Source organism: Camelina sativa, chromosome 20 (genome assembly GCF_000633955.1).
Source record: "Camelina sativa cultivar DH55 chromosome 20, Cs, whole genome shotgun sequence".
NCBI classification, from domain to species: domain Eukaryota; kingdom Viridiplantae; phylum Streptophyta; class Magnoliopsida; order Brassicales; family Brassicaceae; genus Camelina; species Camelina sativa.
Window position 1 is genome coordinate 9,333,912 of NC_025704.1, and position 20,617 is coordinate 9,354,528.

General features: G+C 35.7%; 6 protein-coding genes across 10 annotated transcripts in view; 3 read left to right on the forward strand and 3 right to left on the reverse strand.

Moving 5' to 3' along the window:
* The window catches only part of LOC104770192 (ISWI chromatin-remodeling complex ATPase CHR17), a 7,472-nt gene extending 3,535 nt beyond the window's left edge, over positions 1 to 3,937 (reverse strand). For 2 of the 3 annotated variants that reach the window (XM_010494577.2, XM_010494576.2), the window contains exons 1-10: positions 3,623 to 3,936; positions 3,156 to 3,287; positions 2,969 to 3,075; positions 2,739 to 2,851; positions 2,414 to 2,511; positions 2,137 to 2,316; positions 1,832 to 2,053; positions 1,491 to 1,625; positions 1,131 to 1,413; positions 973 to 1,046 (exon numbers count right to left, since the gene is read on the reverse strand). In XM_010494577.2, coding sequence (XP_010492879.1) covers positions 973 to 1,046; positions 1,131 to 1,413; positions 1,491 to 1,625; positions 1,832 to 2,053; positions 2,137 to 2,316; positions 2,414 to 2,511; positions 2,739 to 2,851; positions 2,969 to 3,075; positions 3,156 to 3,287; positions 3,623 to 3,838 — 1,560 coding nt within the window. In that variant the 5' untranslated portion in view covers positions 3,839 to 3,936. Of the gene's footprint in view, positions 1 to 33; positions 223 to 301; positions 396 to 467; positions 556 to 635; positions 857 to 972; positions 1,047 to 1,130; positions 1,414 to 1,490; positions 1,626 to 1,831; positions 2,054 to 2,136; positions 2,317 to 2,413; positions 2,512 to 2,738; positions 2,852 to 2,968; positions 3,076 to 3,155; positions 3,288 to 3,622 lie in introns of all 3 variants that reach the window. The other variant, XM_010494578.2, reaches the window with a different exon arrangement.
* Positions 4,370 to 7,524, forward strand: LOC104770193 (lipase-like). Of its 2 annotated transcripts, none has more exons than XM_010494580.2 (11): positions 4,370 to 4,663; positions 4,758 to 4,839; positions 5,277 to 5,359; positions 5,595 to 5,660; positions 5,758 to 5,805; positions 5,894 to 5,961; positions 6,044 to 6,116; positions 6,199 to 6,363; positions 6,454 to 6,648; positions 6,791 to 6,882; positions 7,075 to 7,524. In XM_010494580.2, exons 2-11 carry the CDS (start codon positions 4,761 to 4,763, stop codon positions 7,292 to 7,294), a joined length of 1,089 nt encoding a protein of 362 aa, XP_010492882.1. In that variant the 5' UTR covers positions 4,370 to 4,663; positions 4,758 to 4,760; the 3' UTR covers positions 7,295 to 7,524. The 2 variants fall into 2 exon arrangements, with proteins under 2 accessions (XP_010492882.1, XP_010492883.1); XM_010494581.2 differs by having other exon boundaries at positions 4,758 to 4,836.
* On the forward strand, positions 7,696 to 10,804 carry LOC104770194 (lipase-like). 2 transcript variants are annotated; one of them, XM_010494583.2, is made up of 11 exons: positions 7,696 to 7,889; positions 8,272 to 8,350; positions 8,607 to 8,686; positions 8,818 to 8,883; positions 8,973 to 9,020; positions 9,110 to 9,177; positions 9,260 to 9,332; positions 9,413 to 9,577; positions 9,695 to 9,889; positions 9,981 to 10,072; positions 10,338 to 10,804. In XM_010494583.2, the coding sequence occupies exons 2-11, from the start codon at positions 8,275 to 8,277 to the stop codon at positions 10,552 to 10,554; spliced, it is 1,080 nt and encodes a 359-aa protein (XP_010492885.1). In that variant the 5' UTR covers positions 7,696 to 7,889; positions 8,272 to 8,274; the 3' UTR covers positions 10,555 to 10,804. The 2 variants fall into 2 exon arrangements, with proteins under 2 accessions (XP_010492885.1, XP_010492884.1); XM_010494582.2 differs by lacking the exon at positions 7,696 to 7,889 and adding an exon at positions 7,902 to 8,140.
* LOC104770195 (E3 ubiquitin-protein ligase MIEL1) lies at positions 12,541 to 15,480 on the forward strand. The gene is made up of 12 exons (XM_010494584.1): positions 12,541 to 13,035; positions 13,427 to 13,514; positions 13,619 to 13,675; positions 13,771 to 13,803; positions 13,897 to 13,974; positions 14,062 to 14,105; positions 14,198 to 14,238; positions 14,336 to 14,418; positions 14,532 to 14,623; positions 14,713 to 14,782; positions 14,880 to 14,921; positions 15,036 to 15,480. The coding sequence occupies exons 1-12, from the start codon at positions 12,986 to 12,988 to the stop codon at positions 15,159 to 15,161; spliced, it is 804 nt and encodes a 267-aa protein (XP_010492886.1). The 5' UTR covers positions 12,541 to 12,985; the 3' UTR covers positions 15,162 to 15,480.
* LOC104770196 (divinyl chlorophyllide a 8-vinyl-reductase, chloroplastic-like) lies at positions 15,625 to 17,086 on the reverse strand. The gene has a single exon (XM_010494585.2). The coding sequence runs from the start codon at positions 17,019 to 17,021 to the stop codon at positions 15,765 to 15,767; it is 1,257 nt and encodes a 418-aa protein (XP_010492887.1). The 5' UTR covers positions 17,022 to 17,086; the 3' UTR covers positions 15,625 to 15,764.
* LOC109131336 lies at positions 17,145 to 17,662 on the reverse strand. The gene has a single exon (XM_019242187.1). It carries the CDS (start codon positions 17,549 to 17,551, stop codon positions 17,390 to 17,392), a length of 162 nt encoding a protein of 53 aa, XP_019097732.1. The 5' UTR covers positions 17,552 to 17,662; the 3' UTR covers positions 17,145 to 17,389.

Consider the following 20,617-nt stretch of genomic DNA (forward strand, 5'->3'; position numbering starts at 1 on the left):
AAAACATGAAAAAGGGATAAACGCCGCGCTTACTGTCATCCATTTTAAACTGTATTGCATCTTCAGTGAACTTCTTCATCTTAGCATCAAGTTCAGCTGTTGCCTCTTCTCCTTTGGCAATGATTCTGTTAATATCCTCATCCGTAATAGTGCTATCTTTCGAACTAAACACCATTTCGGCACCATATCTCACCATTTGAAGTAACTCATCCTTATTAACAGCTGAAAAAGTAACAAAAATAAATAAATAAATAAGTGATAAAACAATGCATTTTTATAACCTCGGTACAAAAGCACTTACTTTTCTGTTCTGCCAATCGCCCTTGCTGAATAACCAGAGCATCAAGTGCCAACTTCTTGTAAGCTCTCTCGATGACTTTAGCCTCAATTGCATTCTGTATAAAAGAATGCATATTTAGTTCACGTTATCAATGTATTATACTTCATCCAAATGGGTCAAGTGTAACCTCGGTGCAGAACCGGAATACTTGAACTTCTTTTTTTTGACCAATCCTATGTGCACGATCTTGAGCTTGCAAGTCAACTTGAGGGTTCCTGCCAGAATCAAGCAAAACCATCTCATTAGGCATAAAGAAGAAACTCATATATTACAACGGACACAAAAAGAGACTTACCAGTCACTATCATAAAGAATCACAACATCTGCAGTAGCAAGATTGATACCAAGCCCTCCAGCTCTAGTGGATAACAAGAAAACAAATTTCTCACTTCCTGGCTTGTTGTAGGCTTCTATGGAAGCATCTCGATCATCACCACCAGTATTTCCATCAATACGGCAGTACTGGTAACCACGATACATTAGATAATCCTCAAGAATATCCAATAGCCTTGTCATCTGATATAGAAAAGAATATTGTTAGAATAATAAGCACAAGGAAATAAGACAGACCAGCACTCAGAAAAAAGAAGAAAAACATAGAAATACCGTTGTTTGTTTGCGTTAATGTTTACCTGAGAAAATATCAGAACCCTTGAATCACGATCCTTCAACTTAGGCAGCAATTTATCTAAGAGAACCATCTTACCTAGAAACAAGAAAATGTAAAAGAAAATAAGTAAGACAATTGGTCATGTATATCTGAAGGATCTACTTGGAATGTAAAAATTACCTGCATTTGTTACAAGGTGATCTCCTGTGGTATAGGGGGGCCCAGGCTCTGCACCTTGGAAGAGATAAGGGTGGTTGCAGCATTTGCGCAATTGCATTGCTATGTTCAACAGACGTTTGCGTTCTCCACCACCATTAACCACTTCAAGATCCTTCTGCAGTAAAGCCTTGTAGTATTGTTTTTGCATTTGAGACATGCCAACTTTAAGAATTGTCTCCTTTTTTGGAGGAAGGCCTTTCTCTACATCTGATTTTAACCTTCGAAGAAGAAATGGTCGGAGAACCTAGAAAAGATGAGATAAATGATTAGCATAAGAAATTAAGGACTTAAAGAGTAACCTTAATAAATGAGAGTACATACCTTGTGAAGTTGTTGAACAACTTCTTGCTGGTCGTTTTCACCAGAAATTTGAAACCATTCATCAAAAGTTTCTGCTGAACTAAATACCTCAGGGAGAAGAAAATTGAGAAGGGCCCACAACTCATGGAGATTATTCTGTATTAGAAAAGTGAATGAGATATATTAAACGGTAACAGGGCCATCTCAAACAAATCAAGTACAGAAAATAATAAGTATCTACGAAAAACACGATGTTCAAACAGACTAATGCCAGAAAAGTAGTTTCAACAAGCATAGTCAGAAACAATCGACAGAAAATTTAAAGATCAATACAATTATAGATAAAAAGATTGGACAAATACCTGAAGGGGAGTTCCCGTGATAAGAAGCCGATAATTAGTGCTAAAAAGTCTCATGGTTTTTGAAAGAAGTGAATTCTCATTCTTGATTCGATGTGCTTCATCAATGATTATATAACGCCAGCTGAAACGGCGCAATGTTGTCTTCTCTTTGATAGCCATCTCAAAGCTTGTCACACAAATATCAAATTTTCCCGCAACTAGCAATTCTTCGCGAATATGTCTCTGCATTATTTAACATAGGTCTCAGAATTCTGCTATGTACATATAGGTGCAACCATACAAATGATCCAGCTATTATGACTTACCCTTTCCTCAGGATTACCGAGGAATTTCACAGCACGCAGGACAGGACAAAATCGGCGAATTTCATTCATCCAGTTACCAAGGGTTGATTTTGGAGCAACCACCATATGAGGGCCACTAATTCCCCTGTACTCATGCAGGTAAGCTAACAAAGAAATTGTTTGAAGCGTCTTCCCCAGACCCTAGACCATGGAAAAAAAACAAATGAGAAAAATAAGCATCAGACTATATAGAGAGCTGAAAGACCTTATAATTATGCTTGGATAAGTAGTGGTTTACCATTTCATCTGCAAGAATCCCATTTATGCCATTCTCGTACAACCGAATGAGCCAGTTTAAACCAGCTAGCTGGTAATCTCTCATCTTCCCCTGAATACCTGCAATATGAAGAGTATCAAGATCAGATCTCCAAAATTCTAGAGAATCTAAGCACTAACCAGTACTACCTAAAAATCGTGAGGTCACAACTGAGGAATACATCAAACTACTTCACAGCAGAGAAGTGGGCATAAGGTATCAAATCCTATGATTATTTTGAATCGCAACAGGGATTGAACTAACATACGCCATTTCTAGATAAATGGAGCAGAATAAAGATACTTACAAGCGGGCTGTGTGAGCAACCGTGTGCCTCCAGATCCACCTATACCACCCTCTTCTTCTTTTAAACACTCTTCATCTTCCTCTTCTTCAGTTAGTTTGGAAGAATGACGACCCCTGAAAATAACGTGAAAACCAAAATATTAAGCATTGGGACTATGTGCTCATCATATTTCATGAAACTTCAAATGAAAATCCACAAATTATAATGAGATCAGTTGGCACCCAACACACCTTCCTTTCCCCTTCTTCTGGGACGGAGATGGTTCACTTTTAGCAAAATGGGCAAATAACTCAGTTTGCTGCAGAAGGTACTTCAATCTCCCCTTGCCTTTATTGTTCTATATACATGGAAAGATCGAGTTATTTCAATACCTCTCGAAAGAAACAAACAAACAAGCTCAATTATTTACTAACTTACCATATCTGCATCTATGGAAGCATTTTGGGCGTCTAAAATTTGCTGAATTTTTTGCTTCTTCATCTTCTGCATTTCTTTAAGCCTGGCCTTCTCACGTTTGCTGATTTCAGCTTTTTCCCCATCTTCTTCGTCCTACATATAATCATCACATTGTAAAAAGAGTGACCAAATATACACGCACGAGCCACATAAATGTACTATCCTAATGAGCTACAACACAGCATTGTTTCAGTCAAAGAGAATCGAAACCCTGTGACTCGAACTAAAACTAGATATCCAGTGACGAAACAAACAAAGGGCAAACACCATAAACTCGAACTTAATAGACACACAGTAAGCTAAAAAAAATCGAATACAAGACTCAAAGAAAACCCTAATCGTAGTCAGATTACATTCCAAATACAGAAATCTCCAACATGCGAATGTGAAAAAATCCAAGATAGGGGAAAAGAGAAACGAAGACCTACCTCTTCGCCGTCATCTTCAGCAGGGACAACCTCGTCGTCAGAAGCTGGTGCTTCGTCAGGGGCAACATCTTCCTCATCAGAGCCCGCAGAGCGAGCGACGGCTTCGAGCTCCTCATCGTCATCTTCCACATTGGGCTGATTGTTGTTAACTTGCTCTTCCTCCTCAGAAGAGTAAGCTTCGTCTGAAGAAACCTCACGCTTCGAAGCCCTCGCCATTGTCGCCTCCTCTACGAATCCTGATTTTGGTCTCTGAGATTCGAAATCGAGGGTTCCTCAATTTTAATGCTTCGCTTAGTTAAAAAAATATATATAAATAATATAAGTGAAAGTATAGAATCAAATCAACAGAACCGACGTTTGAAACGACGGGAGCTTTCGATTTTAACCCGTTGATTTTAAGTGATCAAATCTACGGCTAAGATATGCCACGTGGTATTGACGTAATAGTGACTTCTCCCGCCACTTGAGAAACAGCGTTTCGTAAACTCCCGCCTTTGGACTTTTGGGTTTACACTGACAGACTTTTTAAGGCCCATGGGCTTAGAAAAGTCAAAAAGGTCAATTTCGAAAACTTCTCGTTCTCTCGGATAACCACCTTATCTATTTTAGCTTGGCGAATCACGTATCTGACACCTCAGCACTAGCAGCTGCGCGACACGCTACATAACTAAAAAATTCCAGAAATACCCCCACACGCTTGTCTCATGTGCCTTTGCGTATAAAGGACGAAAGTGGAAGTTAAGAAAACAAAAACAAAAACAAAAAAAAAATCAGAATATTCGTATATTTTAATTACGGTTGTCTCTTTCTATTTCTTCTTCTGCGATTCTTAATCTTATTATTAAAGTCATCGCCGTTTAATTTTCAGCCGGAGAAAAGCTCCGATCATCGTCGGAAATTTCCAAAACCGTGGTGAAAGAAGTTCAATTGCGTCTTTGGTTCCTTTGTTTTTTTTTTTTGTTGGGACTTTTGGTTTTTAAAATCTGTTTCGGATTTTGTCCTAATCCTCATTAGTTTGGGTTTTGTCTCTGGTTATATAAGGTAAACTATACTTAATTATGGCTAATTAGTTTCCGAATCCTGCTTTGTGTGTTTTTAGCTCAATTTTAACCTTATTTGGATGTGTTTATTGCAGAACATGGGACAACAAAAGAGATGGTTGTTCTTGCTGGCAATTTTTGCTTGTCTTCTTTCCTTTTCATCTGGTAGTAGAGGTGGTAATGCAACTTCTTTTATATGATTCTGTGTTTGTTTCCTTTTTATGAGGACTTCAGTTTTCAATTTTCCGGAGTCTCTATGATCTTCATTAAGATTTGAAACTTCTGTTTAATGGATATAGTGGTTGTGGAGATGGAAAATTTTAATCTGGCTACAATACAATATGAAATTGATTTATCTCACTGGAATAGGGATTATTGTATTCATTAAGGGCTAATTACATGTTCTATCATGTTTCTTTTATAAGTGGAACAAAACCAATCCACGATTCATTTGGCATCAGATGCTTAAGGAACCATAAAGGTCTAATTTTTGATTTTAAAGCTTTATGATACCGACAATTTTATGTACTTGGTAGATGAGTTGTGAGGCTACAAGTTAGTTAAGACTGAAAGCAAGTGGATTTATGTTTGACTTCTTTCTGTCAATTTTACAGTACTCAAGTTAAAGAGCGATGATGATGATCGACCTGTTTACAACCATACGCTTGCCATAACACTTGTCGAGTATGCTTCTGCGGTAAGTTAATGGCAGATTAGTACTATAGTGGTAAAAATGGTCTGTTACAATGTGTTTCCTTGCCAACGTAATTCCCTATAGAATGCATACCATTTGTCACTAATGTTTTGCAAGATGAGAAGGAACACTAGTCATCGTCATATTTTCATTTACCAATATTTGCACTAATGGACTGGATAGATTATGCTGAAAAAGTACATCTGATGGGTGAATCAAGTTTGTTATATGTATGCAGGTCTATGAGTCCGATTTGACAAAACTCTTCATGTGGACGTGTGAAAGATGCAATGGTTTTACAAAGGTATAGCATATCTTGAAGCAGATTACTGTTTGAACTTTGAAGCCACAATATGTATAACAGCTCCAATTATTGAGTTCTAACCTTCTGTATGGTGCAGGGTTTCGAAGTAATAGAGATAATATTTGACGTTGAGCACTGCTTACAGGTCTGCCCTGATATCATAAGCTACAACTGAATATGATTTATTTCATTAATCAATTATTAATATCAGGACATGTAACTTGTAACAACAGGCATATGTTGGGGTGGCTAAGAATTTGAATGCTATCATTATTGCATTTCGGGGAACTCAAGAACACAGGTTTTATTCTCGTCATTGTAATCTAATCGTTGCACCTTTGCATAAACTTGTTTGATGCTTAGTCAACCCAAAACTTGTGCAGCATACAAAATTGGGTCTCAGACTTATTTTGGAAACAGCTCGATCTGAACTACCCTGATATGCCAGATGCAATGGTACGCTTTAACGGCAAGCTTTTTGTCATTGAGTTGGTCATCTACTAAGGTGGATTTTTTTAATACTTGTCTACATTGGCAGGTACACCATGGCTTTTACAGTGCTTATCACAATACAACTGTACGACCTGCAGTTTTGGATGCAATAAAACGAGCAAAGAAATCCTATGGAGCGAACATTAACATCATAGTCACTGGTCATTCAATGGGAGGAGCCATGGCCTCCTTTTGTGGGCTAGACCTAGTTGTAATCATCCTTGAACTGAAATAACTTTTTGGATCATATTGTTATGTCCTTTGAAGTTGTTAATGACTTTGATTGGGATATAAATCGCAGGTAAATGAAGGAGAAGAAAACGTACAGGTTATGACATTTGGGCAACCTCGTGTTGGGAATGCCGCTTTTGCATCTTATTACAGTTTGCTTGTGCCTAATACCTTCCGAATCACGCATGACCGTGATATGGTCCCTCATCTGCCTCCTTATTATTTCCATTTCCCCCAAAAAACATACCACCATTTCCCAACAGAGGTAACATCGGTTTCTCAGTGCAATGGATGTTTATCCAGAATAATGTTTAATGTTAAAATAGTTTGAGCAAAGTTTCTCTGCTTGGTTTACCAAACTGTCTGCAAAAATGAAGAAAGGAGTAATGGTGTGTTTCGGGTTGCAGGTGTGGGTGAAAGATTTCACTTTTTCAAATTTTGTTCTTTTTGGTTTGGAAAAAGTTTGTGACAACACTGGTGAAGATCCTACTTGCAGCAGGTAACTATCAATCCATCTGAAACAGCTTGCCGATATAATTCCTCTCCGATACACCTACACTAGCAAACATAGGATCATTATATTCTACTACCAGATTACAATCGTTACAATACGCCTTATGTTCCATGTGGGTACCAGACAATATTTTGTACAAGAATCCAATATAACCTTTGGCTCTTGTTGTTGTTTCAGATCGGTGAGGGGAACTAGCATTCAAGACCATTTAAGGTACTTTGGGGTAGAGTTGATGTGTGAAACTTGGAGACAATGCAGCATAGTAATGAACCATGATATGGACAAGTACAGCAAGAAAGATTCAAAGGGTAATATATTGCTGTCTCGGACAGTTCCTCCTCCTGCATACGCCATCAAAACAAGTAGTCTATCAAAAACTGGAATCTCTGGTCCATAGGAGTTGGTTGATTCAAGTCTTTGTACAAGAAAGCTTGCTGGTTCTTTGATATTTTTTTTGGTGGTCGTGAAGAAGGTGAACAAGTGGCTTTGTAAATAAGTCCTACGTTGGTCCCATGTACAGTATGTAAAATCTTAATTTAGTTTAAATTCATTACGGATTCAATATAAATTCTTTGAATTTATACATTTGTATAGTCAATTTATCAAATCAAAGTTCAGATTCAGTAATTTTTTTGCTGCATCATTTTATCTCGTGCTTTTTCACTTCATAGCCTCTCAAATTATGCTAAAAAGTAAAAATCTAATAAAAAGTAAAAATCTAACACATGTAATATTTTATTAAAATTCAAGATTAGAAAAAGATAAAAACAGATATCTTTCCTAGTCATACTTGAGTTGAGACAGATCTGATCCTGTACACAGATATTATCATGTTCTGTAATGAGATAGATGAAAGGGGAACCCTCTAGATTGTGAAGAGTGTTTCGGCAGATAGATCGAAACTCCGTTGTCGTGTTAAGCCGCAAAGTTCCACCAGAGAAGACCCACGCAACCGCATCTTTTTCTAGTTCGAGTCGGTGTCATCCCTTGAGGTTCGTCGCAGCTTAATCTCATTCTCATTTCTCAGTTCCAATAATACCCTTCGCTATGAGCCAACACGTCTCCCTTCATCATCCGTCGTTGCGTATAAAATGGGAAATTGAAAATAAATAGAATATTCGTATTCTCATCTCATCGCCGTTTCTATTCACAATCACAATTATATTATTTTTTTTCAATTGAGAAATCATCTCCGATCACTCTCCGGTATTTCGATTTAGTTGCGTTCATCAAGAATTTATAGGTTTGCTTGCTTTGATCCTCAGTTTTATAAGCTAACTACTGTTTTGGCTTCCAAGTTCTGCTTTGTTTTAGCTCAAAATTTCCTGCCCTTAATTTTGGTTGATGATGATGTTTAATTGTTTGTTATTGCAGAACATGGGACAACAAAAGAGATGGTTGTTCTTGCTGGCAATTTTTGCTTGTCTTCTTTCTTTTTCATCTGGTAGTAGAGGTAAATAGTATGCATATTGCAACTTCTATTATGATTCTCTGTTTGTCTCCTTTGTGGGGACTCCTTGTTAGTATATCTGAGCCTAATTATGTTTTGAAACTTCTTTGTATTGGCAAAATAAATAAATAAAAAATATACTCTGGATACTGTACTATGTGAGAGTGATGATTCATATAAAGGGCCAATTTTTATGTAGCTGTGAAGCTCCGGATGAATTTAGATTGAATTTATGGTGACTTCTTTTATCTAATTGCAGTACTCAAGTTAAAGAGCGATGATGGTCGGCCTGTTTACAACCATACGCTTGCCATAACACTTGTTGAGTATACTTCTGCGGTAAGATAATGGGAGAAATTAATATAGTATAAATTCCATTTATCCTCTACCATTCTGCAAGTATAGGAAGAGATATGCTGATAAAGTGCGCCAAATGGATGTATCAAGTTTATATATGTAGATATTTGCAGGTCTATATGTCTGATTTGTCAGAACTCTTCACTTGGACATGCGAAAGATGCAATGGTTTGACAAAGGTATAAAGCAGATCACTGTTTGAAGCCAAAAATATGTATAAAGCTAAGAGCTCCAATTGGGTATTCTAACGTCTATAAGGATTGTGCAGGGTTTCGAGGTTATAGAGATAATAGTTGACGTCGAGCACTGCTTACAGGTCTGCCCTGATATTATAAGCTACATCTGGACATTGATAGTTTTTATTGAATAATTAGTAATATCAGTACATGTAACTTCTAATAACAGGCATATGTTGGTGTGGCTAAGGATCTGAATGCTATCATCATTGCATTTCGTGGAACTCAAGAACACAGGTATTACTCTTGTCATGTAATCTAAAAGCTTCACCTTTGCCTAAACTTGTTTTCAGCTTGATCATCTAAAACACTTGTGCAGCATACAAAATTGGGTCTCAGACTTATTCTGGAAACAGCTCGATCTAAATTACCCTGATATGCCAGATGCAATGGTATGCTTTAACGATAAGTATTTGTCATTGAGTTGGTCATGTGGTACGGTGGAATTTGTAATAGTTATCTACATTGGCAGGTGCACCATGGCTTTTATAGTGCTTATCACAATACAACTGTACGGCCTGCAGTTTTGGAAGCAGTAAAACGAGCGAAGGAATCCCATGGGGCGAACCTCAACATCATGGTGACTGGTCATTCAATGGGAGCAGCCATGGCTTCCTTTTGTGCGCTAGACCTAGTTGTAAACACCCTTACGTTGAACTAGTTGTTTAAAAAAATTCTTATATTTTGTCCTTTAAAGTTGTTAATGATGTCCATTGATGGTTGTTAATGATATCCATTGGGATGTAAATCGCAGGTAAATGAAGGAGAAGAAAACGTACAGGTTATGACATTTGGGCAACCTCGTGTTGGGAATGCTGCTTTTGCATCTTATTACAGTTTGCTTGTGCCTAATACCTTCCGAATTATACATGACCATGATATAGTTCCTCATTTGCCTCCTTACTATCATCTTTTTCCTCAAAAAACATACCACCACTTCCCAACAGAGGTAACATCTTTTCCTATTTTTATGTTTATCACAGTACCTGGTTTTAGGCTTTTTTTATGCAACATTTGGCAATTTATCTTTTGGATCGCAGGTGTGGGTGACAGATCTCAGTATATTGAATATAGTTCTTTTTGGTGTGGAGAAAGTTTGTGACAACACCGGTGAAGATCCTACATGCAGCAGGTAACTAACTCTCTTTTCGGTTTCTACTTGATCCCTCTGAAACAACTTTTTGCTGATATAATTCCTATCTGCACTACACTTACACTTGCAAGAACGAACCCATTTATAAAAACATAGGATCATTTATTTACTACCCCGTTTCACCTGAGCCATCTACTATTCGTCAGGAACTGTTACAACACGCCTCATATGTCTCCTGTTTTCGATTGGAGACGAAATAATTTTTAGAAGAATCGAGTATAATGATTGGCTCTTGTTGTTTCAGATCGGTAATGGGAACTAGCATATCCGACCATTTGACCTACTTTGGAGTGGAGTTGATGGGTGAGACTTGGAGACAATGCAACATAGTGATGGGCCATGAGATGGAGAGTTACAGTAGGAAAGATTCAAAGGGTAATATATTCCTGTCGCGGACAACTCCTTCCACAGAGGTAACTGAAGCGAAAACTCTAGGCAAAACCGGAATCTCTAGTCTATAGGAGTTAGTTGAAATCGAGTCGTGAACAAGAATATGCTTGCTTGAAAAGGAGGTTCGGAGATCCAGATGTGGATGAAGAAGAAGTGTTCTATGATTCTTTGTTGTCGTGAAAGAACGTGTATATATATAATAAATCAAGACTTTGTAAATAAGTCGTAGTTTGATAATATGTAAAAACACAATAATGTTTAATCCATGATCATATTGGATTTGACTATGTAAATACGTGAATGATATATTCATTCATACTTCCGCTAATTTACTTAATGACTGAAATGGTTGATAAATGGCTTATAAAATAAAAGCATTTTCCAAGACGATGTTGAAAGTATTAAAAGGGGTTGGTGATCCGAATGTCAAGTGGCCTGGTTGCATGTATAAGATGTACACGAAACGAAACGAATATTTTTATTTTGTAGCCTTTGACTAAACATTTTCCAACACCCACGTTATTTTTTTAAGTAGTTTAAGTTTAAGTTTAAGTGTTTAACCCATACAGTAATTTGAAAACTAACTGTTGTAATCTTGTTGTACTTGCACCTAACAACAGATAAGTAAAAAAAAATACTTTTTTCGATCTAGCTCATGGAAGCTTCTTCACCCAATGATCGACTTCATTTTGGCAAAATTCATCAGGAAGAACCTTTGGGGATAATCTGCCACTCAAAGAGGTGGAGTAAGGCTATATATGGATATTTAAAGCATAATCTTTTGATTATTTTTTCCTTTTTTCGGAAATTCATATGAGCTTTATTTATAGATATTTTTAATTTTCTTTTGTTTGAATTAATCATAAAAATGTAATAATGGATAGGTTCGTGGTACCATCACGTGGTCCATTGGCTTGGTGGGGTCAATGTAACGGACTCAAGCAACGAACACTTTAGGTTAAGGCTATGATTGTTTTATCATTTATAGGAACATCTGTTTAATAGTATAACGATTTAGCATGTGTTTTAACCTCTCAATTAACCACCAGTAGCGAGTAGCGACCTTCTCACCACTTTGGCACTTTCATTCAGATTTGACATCATCTTTTTTTCGTTATACTAATTCTGCAATACCTAACATAAGAATTAACAAAATAAACAAATCATATAAACTTATACTTGATGATACGTCGACCAAATATATATATATAATAATAATAATAAAAGAAAAAAAAATTAATTAGCTCCCGTTTTTATTTTGTTATAGCTAGATACAATTTAAGTAATTTTAGTGTTTATAGCTACATTAATTCTTATGTATTAAAACTTTTAATACTAGTAAACTTTAACACTTATGCGATCACACTAACATTTGATAATTACGTAAAAACCATGCGTGTGCGAGACATCAAACTTTTGAAAGTCTAAAGTTTTTGATGACGGTTAACTGAAACAACATAGACCTCGTAGTTCTTCTTGATTGTTTATATTTTTTATATAGATATATTTTACAACACTTATACATTATGTATGTATAAGTTTATTTTTTTGAACGTATGTATAAGGTTTTTTCTTTTATAAAATAGTATAATATAAGGTTTTAAAGATTTTTTTTGGGCAGCACAAAATACCTTATTGCAAAATATTAGTTTTGTTTTATTTCCCCTAGTTTTTGATTAAAAATGTATTTAGCCTTTTTATAATACTAGTGCATACTATGTTCGAGAAATATTTTGGAGGAAAAGTGAAGAAAATACAGAAATAGGAGAGTGAGAAAGTACTAAATTAGTTCTTCCAATCCAATTGGTAAACAAATAGGTCATTTATTAACGTTTTTTACTAATTTTACAACTTACTACAAAATAAATAAATTATGTAGGTATTTAAAAAAGCAGAGTACTGTATTGGGAAATAAATAGAAATAAATGTATAATAGTAGATAAACGATCTAGAATTATGATTGGTCAATAAATCGGCGCTCTCTGTTACGGTTTGTATCCATGTCATCATCCCCATCTTCATCACCACACCTCTCTATCTCTCTCCCTCTCTCTCTCTCCTTAATTATTCTCATTTCTTTAAAGCAACAAAATCTCACGAACTTCTAAGCTAACAACATTCACAAAGGAGAGAGAGAGAAAGGATACAATAAAGCAAAAAAGATCGAAACTTTGCTTTTTTTGTTTCTTTCTTCGTCTCTGCAACTCGAAGAAGAAGAAGATCAAAGAGTTTGTTGTTTATCCTATTTCTATAAAAACAAGGAAGACGTGGGGTCTCTCTGTTTTCATTTCTGGCCTTGCGATTCCGATAAAACTCTCTCAGCTTCATTCAAAAAGCCCATTCAATCCCAATCCAAATCCACTTCTCTCCAACACATATATATATATATATATATATATTTATAGGCAGAGAGTACATTTTTTTATAGAGAGACTTTACCTTTTCTTTTATTCATCCTCCATCTCTCTCTCTCTTTCTTTTGGCTTTTCTCCTCCCGTTCTAATGGAAGCTTCACCCAATGATCGACTTCATTTTGGCAAAATGGGTTTCGGGTAAAAAAAACAATCCTCTGTTTTTCCTCTTTTTACTCTGTTTCTTGTAATCTTTATTGTTTTTTTAAACAGATCAGTGTTGTTTTCTTGGTTTGTTGTGCCTTTGTGGGTTGTATCTCGTTTCAACAAATCAGTGTTTATATCTTTGTGGGATGTGTCTCTTCTTCTGTGTGATCTGTAGATTCCAAGAAATTTTTAGGATTTGACTCGCAAAGTTTCTTCCTTTTTCCACACCTGATTCATGGGGTCTTCATGTGTTTCTAGCTTCTGATTAATATAAACACCATCGGATTCATAGATAGATCTGTATCTCGATCCACAAATTTTTCAATCCATTCAAACCGTTTCTGATCCATATAGATCTGTTTCTGTTCCATGTGTATTATTTTAGGTGTCACCATTACAGGAGGAGATGCCAAATCAGAGCTCCATGTTGCAACGAAGTCTTCGATTGTCGCCATTGTCACAACGAGAGCACTGTATAATCTCTATTCCTTATCTTAATTACTGCTCAAGTTACTTTTCCCGCTATGTTCCAACCTGACTAATATTAAAAACGTTCCCTTTCTTAATTTGTGTGCAGAGCACATTGCGTAATATCTACGACCGTCATGATCTTGTTCGCCAAGACGTTAAACAAGTAGGATTGATCATTACCCTTTATATACAATTATGTGATCTTAGACAAGTTACCCATTTTTTTCTAATCTGTTGCATACTATGGCGTTTTTTCAGGTGATTTGCTCTGTTTGCGATACAGAGCAGCCGGTAATTCCCATCACTCTTATTAGTTATGATGATCACTCACTCATCACTATTTTCAATGTTGTGAAATTGAGTTTGTTTCATTGTATTTTTCAGGCAACTCAACTTTGTTCGAATTGTGGTGTCAACATGGGAGAATACTTTTGCGATATCTGCAAATTCTATGATGATGATGTAAAGAACTTCCATTTTTACATCTTCTTGAATCCCTTCCTTCTCGGTGTTCGATTCTGATTATTTCTTCTAATTGTCTTGTTTCAGACTGAAAAAGGACAGTTCCATTGTGATGACTGTGGAATTTGCAGGTGAGAATCTTATGACTGTGGAATTACATATCTTCTTAATGGCTGTTTCGTTTGATGTGTGATGATTGTTTTGTCACTTGTGCGTGATGCAGAGTTGGTGGGCGTGAGAACTTCTTCCATTGCAACAAGTGTGGTAAACTAAAAAGCAACAAAGTCTTCTCTTGTTCAGTTTCAGTCTAACACAATCATGTGTGCCTTAACTCGTAAAATTATCCGTTACTTGCTTTTAGGATCTTGTTATGCGATTGCTCTGCGCAACAACCATCGCTGCGTTGAGAATTCAATGCGACATCACTGTCCCATTTGTTACGAGGTATGTTTATTATGGCATAGCTCTATCAAGAAAAAGTGAGATTTTCAGTATAAAAAACATTGCGGTTTTAGCTAATTGTGTGTGCGTGAAATGTGATGAAAAAAACATTGCAGTACCTTTTTGACTCTCTAAAGGACACAAATGTGATGAAATGCGGACACACAATGCACCAAGAATGCTACCAAGAGATGCTCAAGCGTGACAAGTAAATTTCCCTTTTCTTGTGGTTATTTATGACTCTGTTTCAACTGTAAATTACTGATGGTTTTGAATTGTTGTGTGAATTTTGATTAGGTATTGTTGTCCGATTTGCTCGAGGTCAGTGATTGACATGTCAAAAACATGGCAGAGACTGGATGAAGAGGTTGGTTTTATATCCAGTGCTGAATCTTTAAAGTATGTTAAAATCTTTAAAATCAATTGCTAAAATATATATCCAATTGTTTTATTGGTTTCCTTAGATTGAAGCTACTGCTATGCCTTCGGACTACCGCGACAAGAAGGTAAACAAGTTTCTTTCTCTGTCACTTGAGCGTATCTAACTCAAGACTGGTAAAGATACTTCCTTTGACATCAAAGTTGACTGCTTTCTAACAAAGATTATGCGGGAATCACAGGTTTGGATACTATGCAACGACTGTAATGACACAACAGAAGTGAACTTCCACATAATCGGACAGAAATGTGGGCATTGTCGATCTTACAACACACGAGCGATTTCCCCTCCTGTTCTTCCTCAATGACAAACCTCAAGATCTTTCATCTATTGCCATCAGAAAGCGAGCAAGAACTTTTTGTTGCAAAAAAACTGTGGCAAAGTTGATGATCAGTTACTACAGGAAAAAAAAAAGAAAAAAAAGATTGATGATCAATATGATTATTGATCACAAAAGCAAAACACACATTTGTCTTCATTGGATTTGTTGTTCTCTTGTATTGTTATATTTTACCATTTGTGTTTGGGGGGTTTGAAATGGAGGGTTATGTATAATATACTCTATATATATTCTTGATCCAGGGAAAATCACCTGGATGATATGTTTTACATGGATTTGTTGAAAAGTAAGGTTTTGCAAATTCATTTTGAATGATACAATCAGATAACGGGTTAGGGTGGCTAATTCAGCTATCTAAAACCAGCTTCATCACAAACAAGCTTAACTTAGATTTGTCACAATCTTTACTTCTCTCTGCTAAAGATCCATCAACAGTACACATGGTCTCTGCAATGTTTGTTTCTTAATGTTGTTGAATCAACGAATCTCTCAAATTCACAGGTTTTATATATAACTTCATCAGTTACAAACTACACAGCCAAACTCACTTTGCATATAAAAATATACCGACTAGAAGAACTGTTCGCCGAGTTCTTGACCAGCCATTCCTTCTCTGATCACTTTCTCAAAGAAATCTTCAAGCGTGTCTTTCCCGTAACTAGGTGTCTTCTCCTCGCTATATTCTCCAGTCTCTGGATCAAGAATCAACATACTCTCTGCGGCGTAATACCTCCCAATCTTCCCAAACTCAGCTGCCTCTCCAACGGAAGGAAAGATCTTTGCGATAGAATCAAGAACACCAATCACAAAGTCCATGATCTCGATAGGTACTTTCAAGAACTTAGGCTCTCTGCCAAGAATCTTAAACAGAATCTCTCCTTGCTCCAGAGGTGTTAACGCCTTCCCTGGTCCACCAATTGGCAAAACCTGATTGATCTTGTTCTCTTCCAACACACAATCCGATATAAACGATGCTAAGTCCTGTTCGCTGATCGGTTTACAAGCGCATAGCTTACCATCTCCGAACATCACATAAGGTTTCCCATCTTTCACAATCTCAACTTGACCACCTAAACTCTTGAAAAAAGCCGTTGGTCTCACAATGCTGTAAGTAAAGCTCGAGTCTTTACTCTCAGCTAAATCCATCAACTCTGCTTCGAACTTCAGTTTCGCTCTCTGAAACTCCAATAAAGGCTTCTGCACACAAATCGCAGAAAGCAAAACGAAATGCTTAGCACCAAACTTCTTACCAGCTAAGAGACTGTTCTTGGTAGCTTCGTAATCAATCTTCCAAGAATCTTTAATCCCTCCATTACGACTAGCGAGACAGGACACAACAACATCAACACCAAAACCAAGATTCTCAATCGTTTTCTCTAAAACATCTAAATCAGTAACATCAGAGAAACACACATTGGCGCCTTGTAATTGCTTTAAAGTCTCTTCCTTGTCGTTCTTTCCTCTAATCCCACTCTTCTCTCTCGCAACAGCAATCACATTGAACCCTCTTTTGATCAGCTCTTTCACTACGAATCTACCTATGTAACCAGTTGAACCAACCACTAAAACGTTTACATCTTTAGGGCTTTTGTTCCTGAAGGAAGACGATGTAGGGGTTTCTGAAACTCCCGAGTCTACTAGAGATGAAATTGGTTTGAGTCTCGCTCTACTAAACTTAAGATTCGTTGAGGATCCATGGATTTGGAATGTTGAAGCTAAAGGAGATGACTTTACCTGAAATTGTGAAACAAAGATGGAATTTTTGAAGATGGTTTTGGGTTTTGGTGTGTAGGAAGCGAATACGTTGAAGGAAGAACAAAGTGACATTCTTTGAATTTCTCTGTACAATGTTGTTTCGATGATCGAGCAAACGAAGGAAAAAAAAATTACTCAAAAATTACTCAGCTATCTAAAACCAGCTTCATCCTCAAACACATATAAAATAATTTCTAAAACAACCCAAGTATTTTACTTTATTTCGTTTTAACCCCGATACTTTATTACATAGTGAAATTTTGGTGGATGTTATGTGATTTTATCATTCTAATCCATATATTTGGTATGAAAAAAATAAGACATACCATAATTCATCACTAATATATAGAACCAACACATACATAATAAAAAGAGAATCCGAAGAAATCTTTTTGTAGAGATGTGATCTGATGATATATATAAATGACTTGTTGTACCGGTCAACGGCACCGGACGACACGAACGGCTGTACGGCGTTCGTTGGAGGTACAGACAGCCATGAGAGAGAGACAGATGACAACAATTATGACGAGATGTGTTAATAGACTGGAACTATTATCGTCACCACCACCACAACACGAAGACATACACATCCCACCCATTCTTTCTTGTGTCCTTTAAGATGCGATGAATGAGTCTATAAGAGAGGTGAGAATATGAGATGAGAACGAAGATAAAATGAAGTTAGCTGAGAAGGATCTGTCTTTAATGAGTTTTTGATTGGTACTTTTGTTTTTTAATGGTTTTTGTTGGACCTTGAATCAGCCAACTTCGTGTATTAATTATGAATATCGAGTTTTTAATATGTTCTTGTTTTGTTGTGTTCTTTTGCAAATGTTATTTTTATGGTCCGGAGACTTACGACATATTCTCCCGTCAATGTATTAGTATCAATTAGTTGTCGACATGCATGTTGTATTAATGTATCCTCACGACATCACCCACGAAATTACTTGATGTTATGTTTTTAAACTATATGACCAATTGTTTTTTTTTTTTTCAAATCATGGGTTCAATTCTAATCAGTTTATCGTTCATTTTTCACATAAACAGAAGACTTAAACAAAAATTTCTTAGGACCTCTATCATTGATCTTTAGTCTTGCGCACGGACGCAGGGTCTTTTAACTAATTTGGACGTGAATGTGGGAGACGTGTGGAGCACAATACTCATACAAACGAAATTAATATATTTGGGCTTATGTTTAGATATCTGAAAGCCCATTTCACTAAATACTTCAAGTTTTGTTACAATACCCACTCCGAATATATATATTTGAACGATACTTGCGTTCACCCATAGGGATGAACCTCTCCATTCACCCCCTTATAAAATAAGGAAATAAAATCTGTATATATTATTATAAAATTAAAAAATTTAAACCGCTTTTTAATAAACCCAAACCGACATATATAAAATCTAAACCCTAACCATCTCATTTGTAAACCCAAACCATTATATAATTTCGTTCTACTTGTAAAATCTAAACCCTAACCATCTCATTTGTGAACCCAAACCGATATATAGTTTCATTCTAATTGTGAAATCTAAACCCTAACATCTCATTTATGAACCCTAACCGACATATAATTTTGTTCTACTTGTAAAATCTAAACTCTAACCATCTCATTTGTGAACCCAAACCGACATATAATTTTGTTCTAATTGTAAAATTTAAACCTTAACCACCTTATTTGTAAACCCAAACCGACATATAATTTCATTTTAATTGTAAAATCTAAACCCTAACCACTTCATTTGTAAACCCAAACCGACATATAATTTTGTTCTAATTTTAAAAATCTAAACCAAGCCAATATTTAACTTTCCTTAATTAAAAGTATACATAATTTGTTTCTTTAATTTGGTTTGATTTTTAATTTAATTTTGATTTATTTTTTAAATGAAATATTAGATGGAAGATTCTGATTGGCTGAGAGAAGAGGGGGTGAATGGAGAGGTTCACCCCTAGGGGTGAACCTCTCCATTCACCCCCTTATAAAATAAGGAAATAAAATCTGTATATATTATTATAAAATTAAAAAACTTAAACCGCTTTTTAATAAACCCAAACCGACATATATAAAATCTAAACCCTAACCATCTCATTTGTAAACCCAAACCATTATATAATTTCGTTCTACTTGTAAAATCTAAACCCTAACCATCTCATTTGTGAACCCAAACCGATATATAGTTTCATTCTAATTGTGAAATCTAAACCCTAACATCTCATTTGTGAACCCTAACCGACATATAATTTTGTTCTACTTGTAAAATCTAAACTCTAACCATCTTATTTGTGAACCCAAACCGACATATAATTTTGTTCTAATTGTAAAATTTAAACCTTAACCACCTTATTTGTAAACCCAAACCGACATATAATTTCATTTTAATTGTAAAATCTAAACCCTAACCACTTCATTTGTAAACCCAAACCGACATATAATTTTGTTCTAATTTTAAAAATCTAAACCAAGCCAATATTTAACTTTCCTTAATTAAAAGTATACATAATTTGTTTCTTTAATTTGGTTTGATTTTTAATTTAATTTTGATTTATTTTTTAAATGAAATATTAGATGGAAGATTCTGATTGGCTGAGAGAAGAGGGGGTGAATGGAGAGGTTCACCCCTAGGGGTGAACCTAAGTATTTTTCTATATATTTGGGTTAATCCGAAGTCATTATTAGTATAAAACGTTTTGTTGTTGTTGTTGTTGTTTGTTAAATAACGTGAGATTTGGGTTTCATGTTATTTGCATCCACTCGTGATTTAATCATAAAAAAATTCGTCAAAATATTGTGACGTAAAACAAGTGAAAAATTATGTGAGCTGTCATGTTTCAAAAAGAATTAGCGCTTTAGATGTTGATCGGAATTTTGACTTTTAATGAGAATGCGAATGTAATCCAAAGAGGATAAGAGAAATTCACGTACGTACGTAATAAAGAAAAACCTAATTCATGATTAAGAAAAACATGCTTGTATTCAAACGAAGTAGAATTGCCAAATATTGACTACATATTGAAGAAAATATAAAAATAATTCAATATTCGTTGCCTCGTTGGTGCACCGACTGTGAGCCATGTGAGAAAACATTAAAATACTTTTAGGACAAAAAAAAATAAAAAAATGGGATTGTAAGAGCGAGAGAAAATTCACGAAACGTAAACTTGTGAAGATTATGCTTGGACAATTGTGATTAAAGACAAATAAGTTTAGATAATTATATTTCAGTTAAAAATCAATCATGGCAATTGTAAACTAAGAATTTAGAAAATGGAAATCGTATACGCATTGATCAAGGTGGCAAGTGGAAGAAATGGTTTACTTGGTTCCGAATGTTTCAAACTCAAACCTACCTTACACGACGACCTTAAAGGCCTTTTGTTGGTTCCCAAACGCCAATTTCCTTGTTTTTAGTTTTAGTGATACATAAAGCGCCACGACGCCTCTCATTGCACATTTGCACTTGTCATGTAATAAACACGTAAATCATATGTCGTTTTAAAAGTCTTCGGAAATAAATTTCTAAAATAATTATTCTAGCTTTCTTTTTCTACTATATAGCCAGTACTAGATCCAACTAATAAGTAAACTATAGATGACGATGTTTTAATGGTTTGAGAATTTGCTATATGGGTTAAAAACCAACCAGAGTTC